This window comes from Callithrix jacchus, chromosome 12, assembly GCF_049354715.1.
Source record: "Callithrix jacchus isolate 240 chromosome 12, calJac240_pri, whole genome shotgun sequence".
NCBI classification, from domain to species: Eukaryota; Metazoa; Chordata; class Mammalia; order Primates; family Cebidae; genus Callithrix; species Callithrix jacchus.
The window spans coordinates 58,528,668-58,551,295 of record NC_133513.1 but is presented as its reverse complement, the minus strand read 5'-3'; the positions used below and the strand labels follow the sequence as shown (position 1 = coordinate 58,551,295).

The following is a 22,628-nucleotide window of genomic DNA, read 5'->3' as shown; positions in this document are numbered from 1 at the left end:
TGCAACCTCCGCCTCCTGGATTCATGCGATTCTCCTACCTCAGCCTCCCTAGTAGTTGGGATTACAGGTGTGTGTCACCACGCCCGGCTAATTTTGTACTTCTAGTAGAGACAGGGTTTCACCATGTTGGTCAGGCTGGCCTCAAAGTCCTGACCTCAGGTGATCTACCTGCCTTGGCCTCCCAAAGTGCTGGGATTATAGGCATGAGCCACCATGCCCAGCCACACCTTCAATTTCTCCGGTGGGCTGCCCTACTGATACTTCAGGAGACCAGCTTTGCCAAAAAGGTCTGCAGTCGGATAAGTCAGAGAGACACCACATCACAGTTTCCTTGTGCTGGCAAGTCACAATGCCCATGAGCACATTAAAGGCTCTGACAAGTCCTGCGGCAAAGATGCTTGTTGAGCATTTCCCAGATTTATTTGACCACAGAACTTTTAAAAGTTGGCCTTCCCTAGACTCTATGGTATCAGAGTTCCTGGGGAAACCCTGGCCTTTCTGTTTTCAGACTGGGGACTCCTGCTCTGTAAGACAAATTTGCCATCTTTTCTTGTAAGCATGATGACTCTGACTCATATGCTGTAGAACCCAAGATGTTTGATGTTTTCCACATTGCTGGGTGGGTTTGTCCTCACCCAAATCTGTAGTTTTTTTCCTTCAGTCATCCCCTGACCAGAAACATCTGCTTTGATGTTACACTCTGAGTCACTGACCCAATGCAGAAAGCCCTCCAGCATTAGGAAACTGGGCTTCTAACAGTCTGCAGCCTTTCTGATGGAGCCTTCCAGAAGCACTGTTTCTCGGGAGGAGTAGGAGAAAGAATATAGGCTTTGTCACCACAGGCCATGGATTCAAATCTCAGTGCAACCACTCTTTCACCTCTATCCCCAGTCACTAGTCAGTGAGATCTAACAAGTTATTGAGCATTTGTGACATGCCCGACACTGTGCTGAGCTAAGTAGGCTTATTACCTGCTTTTATCCCCACATCAGCCCTATAAGACAAGAATTACTCCTCCTCCCCTTTTGTGGTTAATGAAATGAAACAAAATCCCAGACAGGTTAGATAACTTGCCCACCATCACAAAGCTAGTGAGAAGTAATGCTGAGATTTGAACCCTGGTCCTACCTGCAATATCTGCCCCTTTCAAAAAAAATCAGATCTCCCATGGCATCTTAAAACTGAAAAAGTCCTAGGAATCTCCAGGTTCCCTGAATCACCAGACCTGAACCCCATCCATCAGGGCCCCCTGGGAGGGTAAAGAGGTGCTGGGTGCACTGGACTCTACACCCCGTCATCTGCTTCAGCCAGGGCAGCTAGCTCTGTTTTTGGCTATTTTATATACTCTGTTTGAAATTTTGTCTGATAAAAGAATCTGCTACTGAAACAAAGACATTTGAATAACCACTGCCATAGAAAAGCCCCCTCTGTTTTAAACAGGGCAGAACCATGAGGCCCAGAGAAGTGAAGTGACTGGCCCAGGGTCACAGCTGTCTTCTGAACTCCAAGCAGGTCTCTGTGTCCTCTTCAGGCATCGGAGCAGGGCCTGGGCTGAGCGGGGCTCTGCAGCCCCCAGGGGCCCCTCAAGGTCAGTCATCGGGCTGCTTCTGCCAGCTGGTGGCCAGTTTCTATGAAGATAACTGTGTCTGAGGCTGGCTCCCTGAACCTCGTCCGACCACATCTATTTCTGGGCTGCAGAGTCCTGACGGAGCACAATTTGATTCATAAATTACCCGGCTCAAGGTGTGTGTGATGGGTTCTCCTTCCACAGATTTGAAAGTCATTCACTCTGGAACTTGCAGCACTTGGGGCGGGAGGGTGGGGGCAGCCGTGGCACTGCCAGGATTAGTGTTCATGGAGGAAAGGTGGCAGGGAAGCTGGAGAGGGCTCGGAGAATCAGTGAGAGCCCCTCTGTGCCAGCTCTGTCCTCCCAGCAGCCCCAGGAGGCAGAGTCTGTCAGTGTCCCTATTTGGCAAGTAAGAAAACTGAGGCTCAGAGGCCAAGCCACTTGCCCAAGGCCACATAGCTAGAAGTAGTGGAGCTAGAATTTCAACTCAGTACCCTCTGAGGCCTAGGCTGCTTCCACAGGATCTCAGTGATGCGAGGCAAAGGACTAAACAGATGGCAGTTGGAGAGGCTGGACCCCGGGCAGTAGGATTTGAAGGCAAGGTTCAGGAACAGCAGGCCTCTGTTTCACAGACTTCAGGGTGCACCTGTCACTGCCATTGTACCCGCCCTGCCCCGCCCTGCCAGTCTTTTCTGCTTAACGTCATCCAGTCTGCAGCACTGCACAGCTCAACCTGCCCCAGGCACCTGGTCACCGTCTTTGACGCATCCCAACGTGGGCTCAGCACTTTACAGATTGTAATGCATCTTCAGATTCCTTATCTCATTGAGCCTCTAAACAGCCCTGTGAGTGGGGAAGTATTCTCACCTCTAAAGAGGAAACAATCTCAGAGTATCCACCAGCCCCACATTATGAAACCACTGCCTGGAATTCTCACCCACTCCTGGGTGAGTTCTCCGGTCGGCTTCTTCATGCCTGTGCTTTTTTTTTCCCTGGGGGTGACCAATCTTCCCCCACTAGATGATGGGCTCCCTGAGTGTATGACCCACCCCATGCCTGGTACAGACAGGCCAGTGGTAGAGAGGTGGTCTCTGGTGTCCCTGTTTCCCAAGAAGCCCCACCCCTGGGCCCATCTTTCCCATGTCCCATTGCTGGATTGTAGCCAGAGGAGGGAGCGACAGCATGCCAAGATGACAGACAGTGCGTGCCCCCTCCTCCCTCCATGAGCCTTCTTCTCCTTGGGCATCTGATCACTGTCCTCTTTGTTTTCTTAAGTATCTCCCCCGCTCCTTCCCCCCTCGCCCTCCCTCCCTGGGACAAGGCCTTTCAGATCATCAAATATCAAATGCTGCTTATGTGCGGACTGAGATGGCTTTATCGGGGCTGTAAATCTCCCTGCACCCTGACCTCTCTTGAGTGCCAAGCCTTGGGTGAGTTATGTGGGCCCTGCCCAGTGGCAAGCAGAACAGGCAGCCCTCTGGAAGGCACAGGCCGGGGCGCCCAGGGCACCTTGGTTCCCACCCTTGGCCCAAGGAGAGACCCCAGTTGAGGGGAGGCATGGGTATTTGGTCCCACCTGCCCCAGGCCCCAGAGGTAACCGGGTGCCAGGCAGGCAGCAGGGGGCCTCCTTTTTCTGCTCTCCTTTTCCTCACCTTGCTCACCTCCTGGCCAGACTCTGGGGCCAAGGGCTAAGAGAGCACCAGTCCCACATGGGAGAGACAAGGCCTGTGGCAGCCGTGAAGGCTGTGTGAGACCCAGAAGACCCAGGTTCTAATCCCAGCATGGCCACTCAGTAACCATGTATCCTTGGACCTATCATTTCACCTGACGGGGCCTCAGTTTCCTCATCTGATAAATGGTTAACAGGGTCGGCTTCACAGGGTATTTTGAGAATCCAGTAAGACCGTGCATTGTGAACAAACATGTAAAGTGCTTGGTCAACAGGCAGAAATACACATCCTCCCCATCTCTCAGGGACAGGCAGCTGTGTGAACTAAGCCTGTAGTCTCTGGAGGCAGACAGGCTGGCCTGGAATCCTGGTTCTGCCACTGACCAGTGGTGTGACTTCAGGCAAGTCATTTAATATCTCTGTGCCTCCATTTTCTTACCTGTAAAATGGGAGTAACAATAATAATGGAAGACAGGCATGGTGGCTCATCCCTGTAATCTAAGCAACATGGGAGGCTAAGGTAGGAGGATCCCTTGAGCCCAAGAGTTTGAGACTTTAGTGAGCCGATTGTGCCACTGCACTCCAGGCTGAGTGAGACCCTGTCTCTAAAAATAAAAATAGAAAAAGAATTTTAAAAGCTAAGAGTGGAATAATTATGATGATGCCCCCACAGGGAGCGGCCTTGAGGAGTAACTGTCTGATGCATGTGAAGTGCTAAGCACCTCGCCTGGTGCGCAGCGGCCCATAGGAAATGCCAGCCCTTGTTACTGCCCTTTTCTCACTGCCATCACTCAGTTCATGCCCTCATTACCAGCAGGCTTTCCTGCTTCCAGCTCACCCCCTTCAGGAACTCCTCCAAACCAGACAAAAATCCAAACTGCTTGGCTAGCCTAAGAGGCCCCCTCCTCCTGGCATCAGCCTCTCCTGATGGCTTCCTATGGACTCTCTGCTCCTCCTGCTCCCAACCTGGGAAGCCATGGTCTCACCTTTTGTTCAGGCCAGCCTCCCTGGCAGGAGTGCCCCCTTCCTCCATACCAACCCCAGCCCTGGAGGAGGAAGAGCTCCTTCAGCCTCCTGCAGTATCTTCCAGGGCCCGGCAAGCTGCCCTGAACAGGACTGGGCCCCTTTTTGGCACAGGTCCTGTTTCCTCATCTAGAAGCAGAGACCTCGCCTTTCCAGTGCTTCGCAGCTCCTCGGTGAGCAAACTCCTGCCTTCATTCTGGCTGATATAGCAAGACCAAGGCGGGAAAGGCCCCGCCCCCAGGGAGATTAAATTGGGTGAATTGTCGTTAATAATGGTGGTAATCCAGGGAGAGGAGGAACTGTGCATTAAAACAAATCAGCTCGCGAAGCAGCCTGCATCTAGCAATAACTAGGAACACAAAGACACACGCCATCAAACACTGAGGATTGTTTCGGTGTGGTAAACTATACATAACATAAAATTTACTATTTTAAAGTGTGCAATTCGCTGGCATTAATTACATTCACAGTGTTGTACAACCATCACCAGTAGGAAGTTGTAGAACTTTGGGGTTTATTTTTTAAAGGAACTTGTACTGACTTCTTTTTAAGAGAGAAAGACAACAAATGTAATTCAGGTCAGTCAAAAGAGAAAGTTGAAATGACCGAAGCAATGGTTCTTCATTGGGGCGATGGTGCCTCTCAGGCGACATTTGGCAATGTCCGGAGATTTTGTTGTTGTTGTCACATGTGGGGAAGAGTGTTACCGGCATCTAGTGGGTAGGGGTCAGGAGTGCTGCTAAACAACTCACAGTGCACAGGACTGCCTCCCACAGCAGAGAACTATCCGGCCCCGAATGCCATAGTGCTGAGTCTGAAAACCTCTGATCTAGTGCTATCACTCACATCATCTGTGTTCACATTTTGCTAACATTTCATTCCTTTTTTCCATGCACACATTTTTTAAGCCAAAAAAAATTTATGGAACTGTGCTGATCACTGTCCTTTTTTTAAACACGTCATAAACACATCTATTTTTTCAAGTTACAAGCATCTCTTCTACAACGTTTTAGTGGCTTGCTGCATTTCATATCATAACTTATTTAACGAATCCCCCATTGTTGGACATCTAGGTTATCTCCAGTTTTCCTAATTAAACAGCACTGTGGTGAACATCCTGGTGCATTTCATACCAAAACTTATTTAACAAATCCCCCGTTGTTGGACATCTAGGTTATCTCCAGTTTTCCTAATTAAACAGCACTGTGGTGAACATCCTGGTGCATTTCATATCATAACTTATTTAACAAATCCCCCATTGTTGGACATCTAGGTTATCTCCAGTTTTCCTAATTAAACAGCACTGTGGTGAACATCCTGGTGCATTTCATACCAGAACTTATTTAACAAATCCCCTGTTGTTGGACATCTAGGTTATCTCCAGTTTATCTTATTAAGCAGCACTATGGTGAACCTCCTCGTGGCTGTATTTATAGGCACATTCATGATTATTCCCTTTGAAGATATTATCTCCATTGCAGTGTAAAGGTTTTTCAGGAAATAGAATCTGATTTCTGCCATAGTCCCTGGTGATGCCTTGCTGGTCTCCATCAAAATGTCCTCAGAGGACCTAGGGGCCGCCTGTCTGAGGCTTTTCATTTTACAGCGAGCCATGCACAGTGCACTGCTGTGGGTGGAAGAGTGTGGCTTGACCCTTAGCAAACTGGCATGGTAGATTTCACTGTCCGTGGCTACTCAAGATAACGCTTCATAAATTGGAGCCATTTATTAGCAAATTAATCAGGGTCCAGTTTGTAGCCTTATTAGGAAAGGTAATCATTTGTTGGTTTAAGTGAGCTTGATAAAAACTGTTGTGTAAAATGCGTGTAAGACAAGCAGACTGCAGCTCACACCGACTTGAGGGAATGGAGTGTTGTCTTGCCCTGACTGGACAGTAATAACTGTCATTAACTGAGATGGCTCAGCTCAAACAAACATCTCACTGTGGCTGCATCAGGAGGGTACTCTGGCCCCAGCTGGAATTGCTAATTGGCTGATCCCTCCTCATGGGCACTAGTGCAGTTGTGGTGTCTCTCTGATGTGTGACATCGGGAGTCACCCCAGTATCACTCTGCCTTTTTTACCAGCCTCAGAGTGGCCCTCAGACATGCCTACTATGGCCGATTCATCCATTCAGAAAGCACTGATTGATCACCTGCTAGGCATCTGCTGGGCACTTGGGGAAACCAGTGCTGCCCTCCTGGGCTTACATTCCAGTAGGGAGAAACAGACAATAAGAAACAGATGGAAGAGAGGTTCAGAAAGTAGAGGCGCTTTGAGAGAAATAAAAGAGGATCATGGAGAGAGAGTGACAGGGATGAGGCTGGGGCGACTGGGGAGGCATCCGAGGAGTGACGTTGGAGTGGAGGCTCCATTGCATGCAGAGGAGATCTGCGGGAAGAGACTCCAGGCAGCTTGGGGAGCCTTGGGGAGGGGCTTTCTCCTGGTTGAAAGCCGAGGTAACCCACACCGCTGGTTGCCATATGCTGAATGCAGCCCAGCCCAGATGCCAACCAGGATGCAGGCCCCTTTTGTCATCAGGCAGCTAAGTAACTATTTTTAATTCATAAGATGTCTTGCTCAAAGCCCATATCTCATACCGACCCCTCGTTTTCATTATACAGTGATACAACTCTATACCAGTCAGAATGACATGGCTCCACTGGATAGCAATGGGCCTGCAGGCCAGCCCGCCCCAGAGGCCTGGGGATTAGGCTGCTCACATGCAGCTGTTGAATGGGCTACACCTGGCAGGGGAGACAGGCAAGGCCAGGGGCCTCTGAATGGGACACGAATGCTTTGGCTTCCTAGAAGCTGAGTTTAATTCCTTATTCTACCTCTCACTGCCTAGATGATCTAGTGTAGGGTATTTTTAACCTCTCTGTGCCTCAGTTTCCTCCTCTTTAAAATGGGGATAGTGTATGTGTCTCAGGGGTTTTGTGAGAATGAATAAGGCATGCATGGAAAACACTTTGCACAGAGCCCAGCATAAAGTAAGAACTCAGTCTATGTTGGACATTGTGGGGCAAGCCTCTCACAATCCTGGATAAGAGGGGCCACAGCTGGGCCTGCCTTGTTCTGATTCTACTATTCCAAGAATAGGCACGGCCTGGTGTGGTGGCTCACGCATGTAATCCCAGCACTTTAGGAGGCCAAGGCCAGAGGATCGCTTGATCCCAGGAGTTTAAGACCCACCTGGGCAACATGGTGAAGCCCTGTCTCTACAAAAAATACAAAAATTAGCTGAACACAGTGGTGTGTACCTGCAGTCCCAGCTACTAGGGAGGCTGAGGTGGGAGGATGTCTGGAACTGGAGAGGTCAAGGCTGCAGTGAGCTGTGATCGAGTCACCACACCCCAGCATGGGTGATAGAACGAGACTCTGTCTCAAAAAAAAAGGAAAGAAAAGAAAACAGGCATGGCAGGAAAGAAGAAACCAAAGTGTGCACCAACTACGTGTCAGGCACCACAATAAGGGCTTTATGTACGTGATCACGCCTGATGCTCACGCAGCCTGATGCAGCAGGAGCTGTTATCCCCACTTTACAGAGGAGGAATTTGGCCCAAAGGAATGAGTGGTTTGCAGGAGGTCACACAGCTGGCAAGTGGTAGAGGTGTTGTTGGCACCTAGGTCTTTTTTACATCCTGCAAGTCTATGCTCAGTAGGTGGCCTCCTGCAGGGTGTGGATGTAATGGAGTCCAGCCACAGACTGTAACTAGACGAGAGACCACTGGAAGGAATGGAAGCACATCCCAGCTCTGTTCCCTTCACTGGGTGAGGTCCCTGACACTGGAGCTAGGCAGGGCCAGGAGACCAAGTCAGAGGCCACATGAGGAATCAGGGTCACACAGGTCATCTCATCCAGCCTCCTGCCTCCATTCAGACGCCGGCATTTAAAGAGATGGCTGCTTAGGCCCAGCTCCTAAGATCCCGAGCTCCTCATAAGCCATGGCTTTTTTCTTCTCTTCTCTCCTGTGGCCCCAACACAGGACTAGGCCCCAAGTATGCCCCTGCCTCTTACATACTGATTGACCCTTTGGAAGCTGCAGAGGGAGGAAGAGAAACTTCAGGTCCTCCAACAAATACATAATGAGCGCTGTTCTGGGGACTGCCAGAGATAGCAGCATATGACCCCGGCCCTTGTCCTCAAAGCCACCCTGGGTCTCTAGGCATGAGGATTAGAGAAGCCCCACAGCACGGGCAGCTGCCTCCTGAGTTCTCAGCCCAGCACTCCAGGGCTCAGAGGAGCCAGAGGTGGCACAGCCTTCAGGCAAGAGATGCTGGTGGGTTTCCTATAGCAGGTGACACTGGACCTTCAGAAAAGGCAGTCTCCAGGGTTTTCCTTTAACTCTGAGAGCAGGAGAGCAGAGGCAGGATGCAGGGGCTGTTAGCCCAGCGGAGCAGACAAAGCAATTGAAAGTCATCAGCCTGTGTTCCCGCACGCACCATCGGCCACTCACTAAACTGCTTTTCGCCCAGACCCAGCTCCACTGTGGGTCAAGATGCTGCCGATGAGATAACAAGGGGACAAGATGTGGGAATGATGAGATTTGGCAGCGGGCAGGAGTGGCAATGGTGTAGGTGGGGGCAGGGGGTGTGAAGGGGGTGTAGCCTTCCAGCCTGGAGGAAGAAAGAGGTGGAGGGATAAGCCTAAGCTCCCCCTGCCCCCCATGGCTCAAAGACAGAGCTGCCCCCCACCAACATCAGACCTCTACCCTTTGCTGCAGCCCCTCCCAGCCACTTCCCTCTCCCTCTACCTCTCCCACTCCTTTTGACTATCTAGAAAACAGCAAAAGCCCTTTGCTTGACTCTGCAGCGCCCTCTAGCTGCCATTTAGCCTCTCACCTTGTTTTTTACAGCAAACTCGGCAGCAGCACCTGAGCACCTGACTCGCTGTCCCCACATCCCTGCCCCACCGACCCTCAGTATCTTAAAGTCTGACTCTAGGGATGTCTGACCAGTCAGTGACCTTTGCCAGACCTTCCTCTTCCTGAGATCTCTGCTCTGTCTGATCCTGCTGACCATCTCTTTCTTGGGACTGCCTCCTCCCCTGACTCCAGGCACCCGGCACCAGGCTGGTTTCCCATTGCCTCTCTGTCTCCTTCACTGCCTTCTAAATATTCCTGCTTATACTCAGTCCAATTGTACATCTGCCATAAAAGCCAGCCTTGCCTGATCCGCTTTTCCCAGTGTCTGACGAATGTCACTGGCCCCATTGTGCTGACAGCTTTTGTCTTTAGCCTTTCCTTCCTCCCATGGCGGCCACCTCTCCAACTACCTGGAAGACATTGCAACATGGACATTCTACTGCTATGTAAAACTCTACCAGGAGGAATTTATCTAGAACTTTCCGGAATGTGTAAGAACTCCTTTTTTGGGGGGAGTCAGAGTCTCACTCTGTCACCCAGGCTGGAGTGTAGTGGCAGGATCTTGGCTCACTGCAACCTCCGATTCCTGGGTTCAAGCAATTCTGCTTCAGCCTCCCAAGTAGCTGGGAGTATAAGCACTTGCTACCACACTCAGCTCATTGCTGTATTTTTAGTAGAGACAAAGTTTCACTACTAAACTGTGTGTTGGCCAGGCTGGTCTTGAACTCCTGACCTCAAGTAATCCATCCACCTTGGCCTCCCAATATGTTGGGACTGCAGGTGTGAGCCACTGCACCCAGCCCTAGGACTCCCTCTTGAGGAAGAAGCAGCTTTGTTGACAGCCCACTCTATGAAGGATGGTGGCCTCTTATTTGCCTCATCCCATTTCCTTGCCCCATCGCACAGGGCTGGATGCAGAGTGTCCACAAATGTGTGGAATGCGAATGCTTGTGGAGAGAGAAAGAGAAATGTAAATCTAAGTCCAAGCTGGCCACTTGCCGGCCATGTGACCTTAGTCAAGTTATTTAACGACTCTGAGCCTGCTTCCTCATGCAGAAGATGGGGTATCTTCTTATAAGTTGGTTGCAACAAATAAGTGATGTGATTGTACAAACAGCTTAGCTCAGTGCCTGGTACATGATAAGTGTTTGATAAGTAGTGGCTACTATGGTTTAATAAATTAGAGAATGAAGGCTGCAATCCCCACCCCCCAGCCCCCACCAGCCTTTCACGCTTTTGCAGACATGATTTATTCCTCCCAACCTCTCTCTCGAAAATGTGGAAAGGTCTTGATTCCTAGAGCTCCTAGAGGAGGTGGCTGCCCCAGGAAAACCAGCAGGGCCAGTAATTACCTGCTTTTTTCTTTTGTGATCACTTTGAATCACCAGTTCCCAGAATCCTTACAGCGGTAAAAGTGCAGCCTCCATCCCACCCCAAAAACCCCTCCCCTACCAGATATACCCCCACCCCTGGAACTCAGGACAGCACCTGTCCACCCAGGGGAAGCAGCTGCCCTTCTGCTCAGCAGTGGGGCTGAACAGATGAAAGGCGTCCCTGGTGAGGGCCCCTCAGCCCCCCATGGGACTTGAATAAAGAATATCTGGGAGACCAGAAGGCTGACATGGAAGTATCAGTTTCCAGAAGAGCAGAGACATTTGCATGTGTGGCTGCCAAGCCCACAGCCCTGTGGAGGGGAGAACATTGGAGTGGGGGAAGAAGGGAGGGGAACAAGACAGGGAAGTAGAGGCCCCCCACCCCACACCCACCATCCCTACTGAAGGAGGGAGCACAGGTCAGAGCCCTGGGTGCAGGACCCTGGGACCTGAGGGTTTTGTTCTTGGCCTCACCTCAGGGCAGCCTATAAACACTAGCCCTCTGTAGTGAGGCTCTCCTGGCAAAAGGTGGGGTTGGCTCTGCGACATGCTGGGAAAACAGCTATAGGCACAGGCTGCTGAGGTGGTGGGAAGAGACCATGGTGGGACCATCTTGGTAAAGCACAGGCAGCCAACATATGTTGGGAGCTTCCTATGTCCCCAGCACTGTATTAACTTATTTAATCCTTAAAGTGACAGCCTGGAGTGGGTTTTATTATTTCCCCCATTTTACAGACTAAGCAACTGAGGCCCACATATAAGTCACTTGATCAAGGTCACACAGCCAGCAAGTAGCAGAACCATGATTTGAACCCATGCAATCTGCTGCCAGAGGCATTTCTCTTTTCCGAATTGCTTCTCTTCAGGGGCCTTAGCTCAGCAAGTACTTAAACCTTCAATTGTGTGGTTATACCATCAATGTCTATCTTCACAGACAATTCACATGAGACTGAAGGCATGAACCTTGCCTGCTTTTTTTTATTGATTCTCCAACACCTTGCACACAGTAGGTGCTTAGTATGAACTTAAAGGAATGAGTGAATAAAAACATCAGTGAATCTTTGAATGAGACATGCCCTTGGCCTTTCCAGCTTAGGGCGAGGGGCTGTCTCCTGCCCCTGCCCAAGCCTAGCGGCATCCCAGCAAGTGCCAGCGTTGCTATAGTGACAGTAAGAGCATCTTACCGAGCATCTCACTGAGTCAGTCCTCACTCAGGTGGCCTTGTCGGCTCCCTAGGTGTAGCTTTTTCTGGCTGTTGGTCCTGGGAGTTAGTCACTTGTTCTTGGCAGGAGGTGGGAAGGTGTACTCCATGCAGACAGATGTGTGAAAAAGAAGTGTGTCTGTGTGTCTCTGAGTGTGTGTGCATCAAGTTTGGTTGAATGTGGACCGTGTAGGGGGTACTTGCCTGCAGGTTTGTTGAAGGTTGCCTAGGTCAGGGCATGGGGTGTCTTATGTGCTGGGGACAGATGCTGGGTCTGGGGTGGGCAGTGTGGACATGAATGGGGCCTAGGAGCTGAGTGGAGAAACACAAGTGAGTGTTCCAGGGCTGAAACCCTATTTTTTTCAAACTAAAAAAGAAAACATGTCACTCAGCAAGGGGCTTCAGGTTTGTGAATGATTTATAAGAAAAATCTCACAACAATAAAAATGGAATCACATTTAGTTAAACATTTGATAGGTGCCTTTATTGGAAAGAGTAAATTTGTATGAAAATCTGGAATGCTGGGATGCTGTCTGTCGGCTGGGGAGGGGGCCCCTTCCTGTGAGTGTGTTGGGGCAGGGGTGGGAGGCAGGTCGGTCTGAGGTCTTGCCTCGGGGCAGCCCTTCAGCTTAGCCTTAGAGGCTCAAGAGGACTTCGGCCCCTACAGGGCCCTGCACTGCCTCTGCTTCACCCAACCTCAGCACTGATCACCTTGTACTGTGATTACCTGGTTGAGGGCTATGGCTCCCATTAAAATGAAACCCCATTTGTTTTAGACAGTCTTGCTCTCTCACCCAGGCTGGAGTGCAGTGGTGTGATCTTAGCTCACTGCAATCTCTGTCTCCCAGGTTCAAGCAATTTTCCTGCCTCAGCCTCCTGAGTAGCTGGAATTACAAACATACACCACCACACCCAGCTAATTTTTGTATTTTTAGTAGAGATGGGGTTTTCCCATGTTGGCCAGGCTGGTCTCGAACTCCTGACCTCAAGTAATCCAACTGCCTCGGCCTCCCAAAGTGCTGAGATTACAGGTGTGAGCCACCGCACCCTACCTGTATGCTCATTAGAGAAACACAATAACTGTTGAATGAATGAATCAACAGATGAGATGAATGAATCAACAGATGAGAGCACATATCCCGTTTCTCTAGCAGCAAAATTCCCAGCTAAAGAAACTCCCTTCTATCATATATTTATATGCCTCCTTGCAGTCCTGTCCCTCCAGCTCCCCACTATGCAAACACAGCCATACAAAACCCATCAGGAAAGGACCCAGGTCTCTCTATAGCTGGGAAAGGAAGCTTTAGGCAAAGGGGCAGCTACAAGGATACCTGCTCCTGGGCTGGCCCCAAGTTAGAGATTCCAAGGCCATAGACTGATAGACTGAGTCCCAAATAGGTCCCACCGTCTGCAGCCTCTTTCTGAGCTTGGCTAGCCCATGCAGTGGCCTGGGAGGACAGGTGAGAGCGGCCACTGGCCACCAGCCTGGATAGAAGCAAGCTGTCTTGCTGACCGGCACAGGCAGGTGACTCAGCATGGGTTAGTTGAGAATAGCTTCTGTCCCAAAGTCTAAAGTTAGAAGAGGAAATTGCCCTACCCTTGACTTTTTACCTAGTTAAGCCAAGAGATGCTGTGAGCCTCTGCTACATGCAGATCCCTTTAGAGATGGGGAAGCAGGGCCATGTGCAGTGGCTCACACCTGTAATCCTAGCGCTTTGGGAGGCCAAGACAGGTGGATCACCTGAGGTCAGCAGTTCAAGACCAGCCTAGCCAACATAGTGAAACCCCATCTCTACTAAAAATACAAAGAATTGGCTGGGCATGGTGGTGGGCGCCTGTAATCCCACCAACTGAGGAGGCTGAGGTGGGAGAGTCACTTGAGCCCAGGAGGCAAAGGTTACAGTGGGCCAAGATCATGCCATTGCACTCCAGCCTAGGTGACAGAGTAAGACGCTATCTCAAAAAATAATAATAATAAATAAATAAAATAAAATAAAAAAGAGAGAGATGGGGAAAAGGAAGACCAGGGAACTACAGCCACTTCCATGGTGACTCTGGTGCTCACCTGCATGTGTTGAAGCCTTGGGTATTAATTCGGTAATATGGAATTGGTGTCCATCCATCCTCTTCCCTAGTTCTGCCTGTTCTCCAGGAACCACCTCAAACAGTAACAGCAACAACACTACTGAGTCCTTATTTTATGCCAGGAATGGTCTTAAAGCAATGTATCTATACTTTCACACTCATGTACTCCTCATAACCCTATGAGGCAGATGCCATTTTTATCTGTATTTTACAAGAGAGGAAACCAGGGCACAGAGGGGAAAGGTAAGTTGCCCAAGGTCACACAGCCAGTCAGTGGTCCAGGATATCAGTGACATGCCCTCTATGGAGCTTTCCTTCTTTGAGCTTTCCCATCTGTAAACAGCCTCTCCCTGCTGAGAACTCAGAGATGCCGATTCTGGTGGGTACCAGCGATCACTTACCAGGCTGCAAGTGCTTTGGCATCAGAATTCCTGGCACGCTGACATCTGCATGCCCAACAATGCCCAGCTCAGGGCCTGCTATAGGAAAGCCTACCCCAGAGATTGCTGGGTGGGTGAATGAATGGGAGTGAGTATGTGAATGAACCAACAAACTGGTTCATAAAGAAGAGAGCAGAGTGGAATCGGGATTTTCCCAGGTGAATTCACAGCCTGGTGGGAAGGGCATATGGGCAAGGATGGGGGCCCATGCAGGACTGGACCAGGTGGGGAACATGCCTGCCACTGTGTGCCCAGCGTTGGCTGGGTACCTTAAGGGACAGTCATGAAAGGCCCCCATCTTCAGAGGGTCGGGAAGGAGATCCAAAACACCCAGAAATCAAGTGGGGAACAGTTAGTTACAAAACAGTGGCTAATGCCTGTGGGGACCGGAAGGGGCCAACTGGAGAAGTTGACTGACTTCCTGGAGGAGGAGGAGAAGAGGCTGGCACTGGGCTGGGTGGAGGGTGAGGACAGGAGACAAAGACACTAAAAGATGAGGAGGCAGGAAAGAACACAGTGATTTGGAGAAACCTGAGGATGCCAGTGTGAGTTTCTGTGGAGAGGAAGAAGAAACTGAAGATGGCAGAGGAAGAGGAGTGGGTACTACAGAGACATTGGTTTGAGGCAAGTGTTGCTCGTAGATCATTTTTGCCAGTACTTTAAATACATATCTTAAATTTTGAAATAAGTACTTAACATAGTACTTATTTTTAAATTATGTCTTTACTTATATTTATTGTAAGAGGAAACTTTACATCACTGCCATAAATAGAGAATTAGAATAGAATATACTAGACTAGACTAGAATAGAACAGAATGTGACCATAAAAATAAGCACAAGAGAAACAGAACCAGGTTACTGCATCCTGGCTGGTGTCCACTCCCTTTGGAAGGCACTGAGCCTGAAGCCTGCTCTCTCTTTGCTAAAAGAGAAATCAAGTGGGTCTAAAGAAGTGTTAAAGCATAGTAGCACCAGACCAAGACTTTCTCCCTGGCTGGGTTAGAGGGACCGGAAGGAGGTTGGAAGGGGCGTGCTGTTCTCCTGCTGGGACCCGTTGCTGTCTGCTGACTGCTTGGACCGTGGACTCCAGGGCTCTTTCCATTACTCTTGAACCAGCATTCCTTTCAAGTACCTGATGAGTCTTTAATGCCCAGAGAGGAGCCCTGGCCCCAGCTCCGTGCCCCCATGCCCTGTGCCCAGTCACACCTGAATGCTTCTCTCTCTTGCAGGGAATACCAACAGCATCTTTGCCCTGGACTACATTAGTGGAGCGCTGACCTTGAATGGCCTGCTGGATCGGGAGAACCCCCTGTACAGCCACGGCTTCATCCTGACTGTGAAGGTGAGAGCCAGGTGGTGGGCACCTTCACCCCAGGTAGAGGGGATGCCCCCACTCAGATGCCAGCCTCCAGCAGTGTCCAAGGGCTCTCACCCTTGGTGGTGGCTCCAGAAGCACATCGCTTTCGTGCTCTCACCCTGCACTGACTCCCGGCGCTTGTGCCCAGGGCCCCATCAGGGAGGCACCCAAGTTATGAAGTTGTAGGTGGCTGGACATGCCGCATCCATTATCGACAACCACACAGGATGGAACTTTTATCCCCTCTTAGGGGAAGGCACACAGTAGGTGCTCATCCTGTGGTGCTTCCTTCCTGCTGTCCCAGGATTCAAAGTTTTCTGTTGCAGCCACCTAGAATTCTGGAATTTGCCCCATTTCTGGGATTCTGTCCCATTTCCAAGTGCCGTGGTTTCCCTGGGCTAAGAAACAGCAATGCAGCAGGGAGGAAAGGAGGTGCTGGGTCCCCACCCCAGAAGGTGAAGCAGAGCTACAGTCCCACACCCCCAGCAGCCACCTGCCACTCGGTCAGTTTTAATTCAAATCAGTGACTTGCAGAGCCATTCCCTGTGAGTCCCATTTAGAGGTATGGACACAGTCTGAGTCACAGGGGGCCTCCCCAGCCCAGGCCATCAGTCATCAATTGAGAGGAAGGGGTGGCCCAAAGACTGAGGCCAAGGGTTCTGGGAAGGAGGCCCTTCCACACCATGGGGAGGATGGTGCAGCCCAGCCTGGCCCTTAATTGCTGTCCTTGACCTTAAGAGGCCTGGCTGTTCAGCTGTGGGTTAGCCATGGGAGAGTGTGCTCACACCACCATCCTTCCCTCCCATCTGCTCTCCTCCCATGGAGGTGAGGTGGTCAGCTCCACCAGAGAAAGCTGCTCCCTGGTCCCAGCACCACACTGTGGGACTTAAACTCAATTTTTCTGTCTTTATATAAAATGTTAGGGTGTGTTCCCACACTTGGCTGTGAACTCAAATCCCCTGGGAAGCTGTTGAAAGATATCTGTTCTTGTGTCTCTCACCCAGAGAGATTCAGCTTCAGAAGGCTGAGTGAGAACTGGGAATGGGCACTTTTGGGCCTGTGGTTCTGGCCCAGAGACTGGGCACCCAGGCATCTGAATCAGTCCATCTATGCTGACCCTCAGTGCCAAGCACAGGGTTCAGGCCGTAGCAGGTGCTCAGCTAGGTCTTGATTAACCATCAGCAGAAACAGTCTTGGCCTCAGCTTCATCATCTGCCAAAGTGAATAAAGACTTCCCCCTTGTCCCTTGATGAACCCCAAGATTGGTCTTGTCCTCCCCACCTCATCTCATCCATCTGCTGTCAATCCTAGGATTGTACTGTCTGAGCTTGAAGTCTCCTCTGGCTGTGAATCCTTGTACAAGCTACTTCATCTCTCTGAGCCTCAGTTTCCTTATCACTAAAATAGGGACACTAATGATAAAATCTTCCTCCTGGAGTTGTGGTGAGGATTGGATGGGATCATTCACATTGAAGCACGGTGCCTGGTGCTGAGAAAGTAAGTAAAAGCTGTTACCGAAATTAGCTGCCTTCATCCCGGGGTGACTGATCTCTGTCCACAGGGCACGGAGCTGAATGATGACCGTACCCCATCTGACGCTACAGTCACCACAACCTTCAATATCCTGGTTATTGACATCAATGACAATGCCCCAGAGTTCAACAGCTCTGAGTACAGCGTGGCCATCACTGAGCTGGCACAGGTCGGCTTTGCCCTTCCACTCTTCATCCAGGTGATGGACAAGGATGAGGTGAGTCCCCAGACACGTGGCCCGTCCAGACCCACCACCCATCCAGACCCACCACGCTGCCTGTACTGTCCAGGTCCTCAACTATAAAATAGAAACAAACATTGTAGCACCCCATTCCTGGTAGTTTCTGATAAATAAGGCTGAAGAAAAATAACTAGTCTCTACATTTGGATTACCCCCTACAATAGCAAAAAACTGTGAGCACATATTTCCATATGTGTGGTTGTTATTTAGAAGTTACATACATGATCATCATACTAATCTACTAGGGATATTGTAAAGCATGCACAAAAATAGCAATTTTAAAAGGTAGAAATAAGGCTGGTGCAGTGGCTCACGCTTATAATCCCAGCACTTTGGGAAGCTGAGGCGGGTGGATCACGAGGTCAGGAGTTCAAGACCAGCCTGGCCAACATGGTGAAACCCCGTCTCTACTAAAAATAAAAAAGTAGCTGGGCATGGTGGTGGGTGCCTGTAATCTCAGGTACTCAGGAGGCTGAGGCAGGAGAATCACTTGAAGCTGGGAGGTGGAGGTTGCAGTGAGCTGAGATCCTGCCACTGCACCCAGCCTGGGCAACAAGAGCAAGACTCTATCTCAAAATTTAAAAAAAAGGTAGAAATAAACCATACATGTATTTTCACACACCCTGGTGGATGATCTGGTGCCCTCTCTGGGGTGCTTGTACCGTTTATGCTCCTGTTTAAATGATGACCTTAGCAGAAACTCTAATTCCTGGTTTTGGACCGCATCTTTTCCTTATGAAGAGCAGAAGGACCTAAGTCCTTTGGAGGGGATCCCAGGCCATAAGATGATGCCTGCATCACCAAGGGGTCTGCCTGGCTTGGTGCAGTCTTAAAAGGAAGTAAGGGAGAGCTGGAGAGGAGGGAAGCAGCTCAGGGTAGGGGCAGCCTCTTGCACTGGCCCTGCCACACCCTGCATCATGGGGTTGCAAGGGGGGGCACCAGGCCTCTATGGGGTGGGGCCAGGTCTCCATCCCTTCAGGACCCTCTCAGCCTGCCTCCTTCCCTGTCCTCACCCCTCCTTGCGCCCCATCTCCCTGCCCGTCAGCAGCTGCCAAGCTAATAGGACTTCTGTTTATTACTGCTGCTCCTCCTGGCCCACCCTGCTCAGGAATTACATTAGGTTTTCCAGCCTGAGGTGCTTCTCTTCAATTACTCTTCATGTGGGACTGCTGAAGTGGCCTTGCTCCAGGCTGGGCTTCCTCCACCACCCTCCAAGGAGCCCTCTCTACTCTGGCTGCTCAGCAAGTGGCCTGCCCTGTTGACCCAGGAGCCCCTCTGCCCATGTCTTTTGCCTACCTCCTATCAGCTCCTCTCAACTGGACATGGTGCCCCCAAGGACTCAGGGCATGTGGGCAAGTTGGTCCCACCATGCTGATGTGTATGTGCTCAAGTGTGTGTGCACATGTACATGTGTGTCTCTACCTCCTGCTCAGGCATTCCATACTGTCTGAGACAACTAAAGTATGTATCGATCACCTACTGTTTACAAAGAGCTACAGTTAGCTGCTTAGAGGATCCAAGTGTAACCCATGGTCCTTGTCCCAAGGAGTCCACAGTGTGTTGATAGAAATACAGTATGTACATTTTAAAACATATTTTTAGGCCTGGTGCAGTGTCTCACACCTGTAGTCCCAGCACTTTGGGAGGCTGAGGCGGGTGGATCACTTGAGGCCAGGAGTTTGCAACCAGCCTGGGAAACGTGGCAAACCCCATCTCTACAAAAATACAACAATTAGTGGAGTGTGGTGGTATGTGCCTGTAATCCCAGCTACTCAGAAAGCTGAGGCATGACAATTTCTTGAACCTGGGAGGCAGAGGTTGCAGTGAGCTGAGATCGTTCCACTGCACTCCAGCCTAGGTGACCCTGTCTCAAAACAAAAAATTTAAAAACGTATTTTTAAATGTAGTAATTTTAAAAGGTGGAAAAAACAGGTGAAAAAAGCAAGTTTCAGCATTTTCTTACACCCTAATGGGTCACCTTGTTCCCCCTGGAGGGCAGGTACCTCCTTTAGGGCAGGCACCCCCTTTTGGAGATGGCTGTATGAATGAGATGCTTGGAAGAAAGTCCCATCTGTGGTTTCAGGAGAACCGTAATGCCCAAGAGAAGAGAAATGTGGATACCAGCGTGGGGTCCAGGTCCCATGACCACAGGCAGTGAGGGTTCAGCTGGAGAAGGGGCAACAGGGGCTGGGAGGATCAGGAGAGGCTCTATGGTGAGAGGGGCCTAGGGCTGCACCCAGAGGTGCACAGGAAGGCTGGCTGGCCAGAGCAGGCAGTAATCCAGGCAAGCAAGAATGTGTGCAGTGGGGAGGTAGGCTGGGACCCAGGCCTCAGAGGGCCTTGAATCCCAAGACAAGGAATTGAGGCTTGATCTTGGAGGCAACCCAGAAGGAAGGCAGCTTATGTAGGGGCAGCACAAGCTCTGAAATCAGACAGGGCCTATGTTTCAGTCTAGCCTTGCCATGTACTAGCTCTGTGACTTCAGGTAAAATAATGAGCCTTGCTTTGTTCATATTTTATAGAAAGAAATAGAAAAGAAAGAGAATGTATCCATCAGCTTCTATTGCAGTACCAAGTTAGCCCCCACGTTAAACTTGATTTCTCATGCAGACGACTAGGCCAGCACAGGTGGACAGGGAAACCCCACCCCGTGTAGTTGCCCAGGGGCATGATCTGCAGGTCTGTCAGTCCCTGCAGCAGAGAAGAGGCAGATGGCATGCTAAGCACCAGCTCTTCTGTGCTTCATCCCAGAAGTGGCTCCGCAACTTCTACCCAATGACTATTGGCCAGAACTAGTTACGTGCCCCCATCTCACCACCTGCAGGCCAGGAAGCATGGAGAAGGTGCCAGGTAGTTTTCTCTGCCACAGAGGAGGAGGCAAGAGGAGGTATGTACAGAGTGCGGCACAGGGCCTGCCACACAAACATTAGCCCTTGTCATCATCGAGGAGCTGCAGCTCCTGACAGGACTGGGTCCAATAAGCAAGAACCCCCCAGGCCTGCTCACCATGACTGGTTGGGGGCAACCCTGACACCTCCGGTTTCATCTCAGGCTTCCTTTGCTAGAAGTGCTTTCTGAAATGTCTGAGGAATGCTCAGGGGTATCTGGGTCCAACTCAACTATAGTGACCGCCCCCCACCCAGGCTCAGCCATTGGCACACCCGCTGCAGTCAGGGCACCCAGCACCACCAGGGACCATTTCCTGCTCTCCATGGCTGTTTTCCCGAGGGAGCTGGTCAGTGTCTTTGACAGTGCAGGCCTGGCCTCCTCTTCTCCAGGGCACAGTGACTTGCAAAGACAGAGCCAACGAGGAGAGGCAGTCCAGGAGCCCAGGCCACCCAAGCCTGAGGTCACCTTGGCCATCTTCCAGCCTCTGAGTGGGGCAGCCCCTAAACCATCCCATATATGGCACCGGGTTCATTCCTCCATAAGAAAGAGGGATGAGTTGCTTTCAGCCTAGCCCTGCTCTCGTGTATCTCATGTTCTTCTCTGGAGAAATCCAGAGCTGGCTGGGTGAATGCTGCAGAGGGCCAGTCTTGGGTATAGTGGAGGCCCCACCATGATGGAGACTCAGACCCAGGTACCCCCATGGAGCATTTAGCCACATTGCCAACAGGAGCAAAAGAAGTTACTGGCAGTTGAACATTGCCTGAGTGTCCAGAATGGGAAAAATCAGGGATCCACAAAGATAAATCAGGCAACTGCTAGAGTAGGGATTTTTAGGAAAGTGTTGTTTCTTGCCAGTCCATTTCTGAGGGAAACATACATCTGTTGGGATTTGTGTCTGAGTTGAAGGTGACTCTGGATTTGCTCGGTGTGGCAGGAAAGTGTGTTCATTGAGCAAATTCTCTGGAGGAAAGGGAACCGGCAGAATGGTCAGAACCCTCTGTCCCAGGCTTCGTGGAGCCACATGACTCTTGCACTGCCCATGATTAGTGTGAGTGTCCCGTTAACTCTAACTCCCAATTGTGCACAGTTGGCAGCCATGCCTGGTTTGGCTCACCAGTGTAACCCAGGCCCTCATACTCTGCCCGGAACGTGGTGGGCAGTCCCGAAATGAGCATTGGATGAGTTAACGCACAGCTAAATACAAAAGTATTAGGGAGGTGGCCCACGGCTTTTTCCAAACCGGGTCCGGCTGAGTTTGTGTAGCAAGGATGACCTCAGAAATCCACTGTGGGGCAGTTGAGGGAACTGATTAAACAGAAAGGGAAGGAGGAAGCAGTATAACCTCTCCACAAGAACTTTGTGGCAGTCATTGCTAATGAGGATGCTAATTGAATTCACTGTCCCCACCAGATTGAAGATGCCGCTCAGTCTCTCACTGAATCTCAGGCTCTGCCAGACCATTCACAACAATAAAGGTTCTTGAAAGCAGTCCCCTCTATCTCACAAGGACTCCATTCACATTGTCAAGTCTCACCGAGTAATTTCTTCTCCTTTGCCTGGCTATAGAAAACCCACAGATGCCGGGGAAGAAAAGGACAGGGTGGGTTGAAACCAACAACAACCCATTTGTACCTTGTGACAGCTGAGATGCAAATAGATGGTTGTGATGCAAATCAGAAAAAAAGAATTGGAGAGGCAGAAGCCCCCGAAGCCGTGGGGAGCTCATCTCTGAGTTTCAAATTAAAGGTCGTGGCAGCCTCGTTCCCCTGCACCCGGAGGCTGGGCATTTTCTCGTGTCTTCCTCGGCGCTCTGGGGAGCTACGGTGAATCGGCAACCCGTTCCCCCACCTGGGTTGAATGATGTCTATATCCTTAAACCCCCTACGCTGCCCTTGCCGCCAACACACCCTCGGCGTTTTCTCCACTTGGGTCAGCTTTTCCTCTGCTGGCCTTGCCTGCAGCCCTCCCCAGCCTCACCTCATTAGCGTGCCTGGAAGCTGAGTCAGCCACTGGCAGTCTTGTTTTCCCTTCTGGACGGGGACGGTTTGTTGCACGAGTTGGAATTTTCTGTTCAGTTGCCCTAAAAAACATTCCTCCACTTAGGCGCCAGTGAATTACCTCTGAGTAATTACCTCTGCTACCCCCTCCAGACTAGCAGAAAGGGGCGGGGGATGGAAGCAGAGTGGCTCGGAGACCATCCACACCTCTGGTTGCCTTACAATCCCAGCGAGGGGTATTGTTCTTAAATAGTTTTTTCATTATGGACAACCCCTTCCCACTGACCCAGATAGCTGAAAACTGACAGTTCCTCTCATCCGCTGTCAGGAAAAATACCATTGGTGGACATCCTGCCTTCCTTCTCCAGAGCTGGGAGCATTTGA

The 22,628-nt window shown here is 50.6% G+C and overlaps 1 protein-coding gene across 5 annotated transcripts in view; it reads left to right on the top strand.

Moving 5' to 3' along the window:
• Positions 1 to 22,628, top strand: part of CDH23 (cadherin related 23) — a 412,201-nt gene that overhangs the window by 198,278 nt on the left and 191,295 nt on the right. For all 5 annotated transcript variants that reach the window (XM_054242941.2, XM_078345637.1, XM_078345636.1 and 2 more), the window contains exons 10-11: positions 15,457 to 15,569; positions 17,146 to 17,334. In XM_054242941.2, coding sequence (XP_054098916.2) covers positions 15,457 to 15,569; positions 17,146 to 17,334 — 302 coding nt within the window. The remainder of the gene's footprint in view (positions 1 to 15,456; positions 15,570 to 17,145; positions 17,335 to 22,628) is intronic.